The sequence below is a fragment of the Caloenas nicobarica genome, chromosome 3 (genome assembly GCF_036013445.1).
Source record: "Caloenas nicobarica isolate bCalNic1 chromosome 3, bCalNic1.hap1, whole genome shotgun sequence".
NCBI lineage: Eukaryota > Metazoa > Chordata > Aves > Columbiformes > Columbidae > Caloenas > Caloenas nicobarica.
In genome coordinates this window covers 10,569,276-10,576,512 of record NC_088247.1, presented here as the reverse complement: position 1 = coordinate 10,576,512, position 7,237 = coordinate 10,569,276, and the positions used below count along the sequence as shown (strand labels likewise).

The 7,237-nt window shown below is 41.8% G+C and overlaps 1 protein-coding gene across 1 annotated transcript in view; it reads right to left on the bottom strand.

Annotated features, from left to right (window-relative positions):
* Positions 1-1,229: 1,229 nt before the first annotated feature.
* HS1BP3 (HCLS1 binding protein 3) overlaps positions 1,230-7,237 on the bottom strand; it is a 54,602-nt gene continuing 48,594 nt past the window's right edge. The window contains exon 7 of the mRNA XM_065631445.1: positions 1,230-4,035. Coding sequence (XP_065487517.1) covers positions 3,807-4,035 — 229 coding nt within the window. The 3' untranslated portion in view covers positions 1,230-3,806. The remainder of the gene's footprint in view (positions 4,036-7,237) is intronic.

Below are 7,237 nucleotides of genomic sequence, written 5' to 3'. Positions count from 1 at the left end.
ATGTATGAAAAAAAAATTAAAAAAAGAAAGTTCTGGTCTGGCAGGATGCAAAGTATGTCGTGTGGTTTCCCTATGTCATTTCAAATAATATGTTCAATTTTTCTGGGCTACATTTCTCTGACATTTTTCTCTCGTATAATAATGATTCATTATATATAATTTATTCAAGGACTGTAATTCACCTCTAAGTGCCTATAAATATTACTGCAGCTAGACATTTGCATTGTAAAACAAATGCATAACACTGGGATTTATGAAGGATCCTTTTATGTTAGTTCCTTGACAGGAAAGATAGATTTTTTCTGAAGAAAAACATTGACCTTAAAATCATCTTAAAAATCTAGCACAGGAAACAATTAATAGATCTTCCTTCTCTGTGTTGTTTACATAATTTGACAATTTTAGGGAGGGCTGGGAGGCAAAATATTCCTTGGCCATTCATACAGCTATACTGTTGTTACATCAGGGTTACTGGGAATGTTCCCATGGTTATCATGGTGATATATATCTGCCCTCCCGTTGCTTTGCAAAGGCATGAGCCATTTCCGAGTGGAGCTCTTAGAGGTGGTGGAAGGCAGAGAGATGACACTGCTGCGAGGAACGGTAAAAGAAAAACAGAGTCCCAGCTGGAACAAAGGCTGCACATCGTGTCTGCACCAAGGGGTGTCAATGAAAAGGTGAGGGGTGCTGGTGTCCTTTGGTGCCCTGGGTACATTGGTATGTGGATATGTAGACATTCTTCTAAAACCAGGAGAAATCCAATGCAAGATGACAACACTAATCTAGGGCACACCAAGCCATAACAAGCCAGAACCATAGTGATGCCCTGAGCTGTCTTGCTGCCACCCTCACTGGGCAGAGTTTTTCTGTCTAGAAAAGAGAGTGAAAGGAACATTCTTAGTTCTCTTTCTGTAGTGATAAGAAATAGAAGTAATGAGCTTCAGTTGCAGGAAGGAATGGTTATGCCAAACAGCAGGACAACATTTCTAATAGGATAGCAAAGGGTGAATGTCACAAGGATGGAGCCAGGCTCTTCTCAGTGACAACCAATGATAGGACAAGGGGCAATGGGTACAAACCGGAACACAGGACGTTCCACTTAAATATGAGAAGAAACTTCTTCCCAGTGAGGGTGACAGAGCCTGGAACAGGCTGCCCAGGGAGGTTGTGGAGTCTCCTTCTCTGGAGACATTCAAAACCCGCCTGGACGCCTTCCTGTGTAACCTCATCTGGGTGTTTCTGCTCCGGCGGGGGGATTGGACTGGATGATCATTTGAGGTCCCTTCCAATCCCTAACGTCCTGTGATTCTGTGAAAGACTTGTCATGGCACAGCCAGAAAGCCTCTGACACCTCCAGTGCTGCTCTTCAGACAAACTTTTAAGGACAGGTTAGAAAAATGTCTGTGAGAGATAACACCAGCATAATTACTGCCAGGGCAAGAATAATTCAGTGCTCATGCTCAGCCTGTGTTCAGCCTCCATGTCCTGCTCTGGCATCTGCCTTCTCTTCCAGTTGCATCCTCGCACCAGTAGCACCTTGTCCTGGACAGTAAGATCTGCCACCAGCAGGACACAGGCCAGATGTTCCTGCTTAGGGCAGCAAGGCGGACAAACTGGACTCCCCAGTCTGCTGCCAGCTCTGTTCTTCTATGATTTCTCTAATTTACTTCAAGAAATCTTAATCCTTTTCCTTTGTCGATCCCACACTAAGGGTGAAGATCTGCACTCAGTCTACTGATCATTAAATCCATGGCCCTCAATATGGTAGTTTTAGCAGTGTTGAGGCCATGTTCTGGGCTGCAGGCCAAAAATACAGAAACGCAAGCATTTTCCCCCAGTAGTGCTGAATAAAGTGGAGATCAAGATTCCTCAAGCCTCAGTTAAATATACAGTGGTTGTTCATGACACAAGGTAGTGCAACAGGAAGCCTGTCCTGAATTAATTTCTCCTGCCTGCCATCCTCCACCTGATCTTTGACACATCATTTATTTTCTCCTCAGTGCTTTTGTTCCCCTTTTGCAGGATGGGGCAAACAGGCTTCCTAATTGCACCAAGACACCATGAGAACAGACAGGATCAGGTACTACCTGTGCCCATATATAGTTTTACCTGACTTACCTTTTTTAGCTGATCTCAAAGGAAACATGAGCACAGCTACATTCTTGGTTTCATAATTATTTACACAGGGTTTTATCTGAGCGTGCACTTCAGCACCATGTAACGCTCCTCACATCTTAAATGGAATCCATTCTTTAAATTCAATTTGCTGCTACTGTACAAACTAGAGAAGAACAATAACACCTGCAGGTTAGCAAAATGTTTTATTATACTGAAACATACTGCACATAGACGAGAGCCAATGGTTATGTTTTATCTGTCCCATTAAACTAAAACACCCTTACCATATTTTTAGTTGTCTTAAAAAGGAAATACTAATAGAGATAATTTCATTATAAAAATATATACATAATGCTTTCTATTTGTTTTGTTCTATATTAGAAAGACAAATTTGAGGACAGTGATATGGCTTAAATTTATTAATATTCTCCCTCTGGGGAGCTTGTCTTCACATCTGGATAGAACACACGTGGAATAAGTTCAGGAATCTCTTGATTGACAGTTGTCAACCTGTGACAGCAGGTATCAACTCACATTAGATGTAAATTCAGCATGTTCAGTAAGGGTGCTTGAGCCAGGGAAGAAGAGAGGTAGTTTGGGATGCCCGTTCTACCATGTTTTTTCCTGCATATTAAAATTTCTCTCTTCTTTTTTCCTCTGGATAATCCCAGATTTGTCCTCCCTTGTTTTAACCATTGCTATAGTAATGACCAGACCGTAACTTTATCAAAAAGCTATGATGGCTTCTTCTTTAAGTTCAGGGAGAATGGAAGGAGAGAGTGACTCCAGAGAGCAATTCAGAGTGCCTCCATGAGGACACCTGCATGGAATCACCTCCTGGAGAAATCTCTTTCTCTCCACTAACTACAGTGGAAGCCCAGGAAGACTTGGCTGGAAAAAAATTAGCCCATGTGAATCTTGAGTAAATTCACAAGAGTCCTACAGCATCCAAACCTCTGACACTCCACAACCTCCAACGATGTCTGGAGCTGCACTCTCAGCTATTTTCAGTCATTTGCTGTTCTCCCCAGGGCCAGAGGTGCACAGTGTCCAGTGTTTGCAGTCCTGCAAGCTGGCATGTGAGCAACAACAAAGCCAGCAGATTGTCAGGCTTAGCTGGAATTTCAGGATTTCTCTGAACTACAGAGGAACTGTTACCTATACTTAACATGGTTAAGTTCCTGGTTATAAATTACTGAAATACCAGCCTGGGAGGAAAGGGCCACTACAAAAATGCACAGGATAAAAGGAAAATGACCTTTCCAGTGAGCTGAAATATGCTGTCTAAACTGACAGGAACAGCATCCTTTCCTGCCTCAGAGCATTTGTTGGACACTATTTACACCTGCCACGTGTGCAACACGCTTACCATTTTCAATTATGACTAAACTGGCCAAAACTGTAATTTGTTGATACTAAAATAGTAGTAGACAATCTGCAGTGCTGTGTCCTTGTCCACATTCCCTGTATAACCCGGAAAATTTAAGCAACACTATACCACAACTGCACTGTTTTGAAAACATCACGTTGAGCCTGTGCCAGTCAAACCTGCCGCTCGCTATATGATGATATGTATACAAATGAGCACTGTGACTGTAAAGAGATCTGGTCAGTTCTTGCTGCCACCACTTGAGCTCATTGGAAATTTGGGCCAAGACGACATCCCTGCATTTTAAAAATATATCTGTTCAAAAAAGACTTGTATCTTGGTTGTTGATAGATTCATTTTCCTGGATATACTGGAGAATGTCCACTTCGCTCATTGTCTGAATCCTGTTTTCCTTCGGCTTTGCCAGTGGAGATGGATTAGTGTTCCTGGGGGCAACTGCTGGCTTCGGAGGCAACGGCGGTTTTGACGGTACCTTAGGTTTTGGTTTGGAGGTTAAATTCAAGAGTTTCTCTAAATCATCTTCAACTCTGGAATGAGAAGAAAACATCAGTAACCTTTAGGGAATTTCTGAACTGCTTCTTTTTTTGTGTGTAAGAAAATGCATTCTTGCAAAACCCAAAACTTTCTGCACGAAAGGATCAACTTTGATGAATTTCTCTTTTAGGAAGAACTTTCCATAAAAGTTGCAATGATGTTACCAAAATAAGAAGTGTCTTTTTATAATGTGATTTTTTGGATCACTGTGCAAGTCAATTAATTTTACAATACGTTTTCAAATGTTTAAATTAAATGCAATTTGCAATTATCAAAATAAAAAGAACTTGATTCTAGTTTGGGGAAAAAAATACTTTTGATTTGTGACAGGATGGTTTGCTTCCTAAAGAGCTCAGAAATTTTCATGGGATAGTAAAATTTTTCACATTCAGCTCTGCTTCCCCTTCATCCCCATCCCCCAAGATTGAGACTGAGCATTGTCCATGCTCAATCATGAGAACTTGGAAAATCTAATGGCTTTAAAAATACTATATTCATATTTACTTCCAAGAAAATGACGGAGTTTTCCTACCTGTGAACATATACAACAACTCTTTTTGGTGACTATTTCACTAGGAAATCCCAAAACACCTGAAACACTTAAGTATGTTTTCTACCTGGATCGTTTGACCTTATCAAAAGCCACAGCATGCTGTGTGCGTTCAACTCTCTTCCCATCGAAGTTGTTAAAAGATACTGAGAGAGACTTTTTAACAGATAATCTTGTGACTCCAAGAGGTATCTGCCTTTGGAAAGTGAGTATGTGAAGGAAAGGGAAAGAAGGCTGTGACACATCATATCTCTAACAGATGTAGCAGAGATGGCAAAGTAAAAGTTACCATAGCTAGAGAAGTCTTTGCCGGCCACAGTAACGTCTGCCCTGAATCAAAACAGCCTCTTGTTTTGGTCCTTTGAGCACAATGGTCAAACAAAGCACCATGAAGAGTAAACACAGTTGTTAATTTCCTAAAAGTTTGATTGATAAATAATTGTTAAGCAGTCAAAACCCAATGAGCAATCCATGCACATCATCAGCTGTGTAATGACGAGCTATGGAAGTGAAGCCCCTGATAAAATGCAAACTTGAAATATGCTTACAAAACACATAACTCCCGAAAGGCTCCACCCCTAACTGTGGCACACAAAATCAAGAAAGCTAAAGCGTAAGAAGTGCAAGCAAAACCTTTACATGGGGGACCAGGAGCCAAAGATTAAGATGTAATATGTGGGTATCTCCTTGCCAAACCCCAGCTCTAGTGTGACACACTCTATGCCCATAGCATCTTAGGCAGTGAAATGATTTAACTGTTTAATTGTTTACAAGCACTGATATATGAACTGCTTTTATCAAGCTTCAGTATCAACTGAATCAGCCCGTTAGGCTGTAACAGTGCCAGCTGTCAAACTCCCTCTGCCCCAGCCAAAGGGCAGTCTGAGAGGGAACCTACAAATGAACTAGAAGACAAAATTAAGGTGCAGGAGCTATTCCAAAGGGACTGCAATTTTCTTGGGTGCTAAAATTCCGTTCAAAACTTGTAAGGATAAGAATGTCTGATCAAATGATTCTTAAAAAAAAAAAAAGGCACACGTACAGCCCATCCTCTCCCTCTGTCTCTGCTAGAGCACTCCATCCAGAGGTGGGACAGCCCTTCCATGGTGTGAACTGTGGGGCTGTCATCTGCAGGGACAGGAGTTAGACTTGATGATCCTTGTGGGTTCCTTCCAACTCAGGACATTCTATGATTCTATGACATTCTATGATTCCATCCAGGAGGATGGGCTGGATGCTCTCTGTTGGCCACAGCACCCGGAACTATCTCATGGCAAACGGCAAGGAGCAAACGGAGATGTGACTTAGGGAAGAGACAAGAGCTGTTTCTCTCTGGGAGGATTTTCTGAAGCTCCTCATTTGAGTCTCTGGAGACTGGAAGGGGTTTGTTGGAGCGGCTCTCCAGCAGCTCCACTCACTGGAACAGGACAACACACAGGGTGCCTACAGAAGGTGCTTTCTTAGTTTCTTCTTCTACAAGCCCCATAGGTAGGCAGTCCCCGGAGCATGAATGAGTATCACCTCATTTCATGTCAGGTATTTTTTGGTCCTTCCACTCACTTGTCTTTTGTAATTCATATCTTCCTCACTGCCAGACAATGAGGCCATCTTGGAGGCATTATCCAGACCCCTGCGAAGCCACTGGGACTGCTGACTAAATGAGACTGTGATTTTTCCCTCTCTTTGTTTACCAGTAGCCTTAAGAGAGATATTGTACATACTTCAACCACACTGGCAGAACAGTTGGTGGCGCCTTCTGCAGACAGTTAAATTAAAGTAGGCAGTTAAAGCAAAGCTGAGCTCTTCCATAATTTGGGAAGCAACTGATTAGGGTAACTGGCCAGAACCATGGGGAACATGATCAACAGAAGAATCAATGTATCTGAGATACTTTATTACTCCATACCTAGTGCACTTTGTTTGAATGTTAAAGCCACAGGGACTTAAAGAGCTCCAGCACCCTTAGCTAAGGATCTCACTGTTATTAGCTGTGAGGAACTTCTGACTGCACTGTCCAGGCTGAAACAAACTATGCTTACCATGAACTGGCCATACAGTGAACAAGGACTACCCTGGAATTTCTGCCGAACAGATGATCAGAACCCTGCAAAACCATTCTTGAAGTCAGATCTTTTTGTGACTCCCAAAGAGAATCTAAAAAGGATCGTTTAAACCAAGGCTAATCTTGTAAAATCAACTGCCTGAACACTAATATCTAATACCAGGAAACACCTAAACAGACCAACTGACAGAGCAGACAGACAGAGCAGGGTCACTGTTCCAGAGCTCTGCACCTTGAACTCTACCTCATGGATTCTGTGTTCCAGCATGCAGCTCCTGCTGTTCCCTCAAATTTCATGCCCTAAGTAATTGTGTAAATTATATTCTCTTCCACTTAGATAATAAAATTTCTGATATCTCTTGTTTTCCACAATTCCCTGTGGGTGTCATATCCCATTTAACTTACAGAACACTTTGTCAGTGTATTCCTTTCTCCTGAATTCCTCATCTACACAGAAGAAATTAATTTAATTTAAGCCCAGGCATTTTTATTTGCTGCAAACTCTGATATCCAAGAGATATCACACGTGTGATCACATTGCCAAAACATGTTCTTGTTCTCTTTGCTGCGTAATAAACAAAAC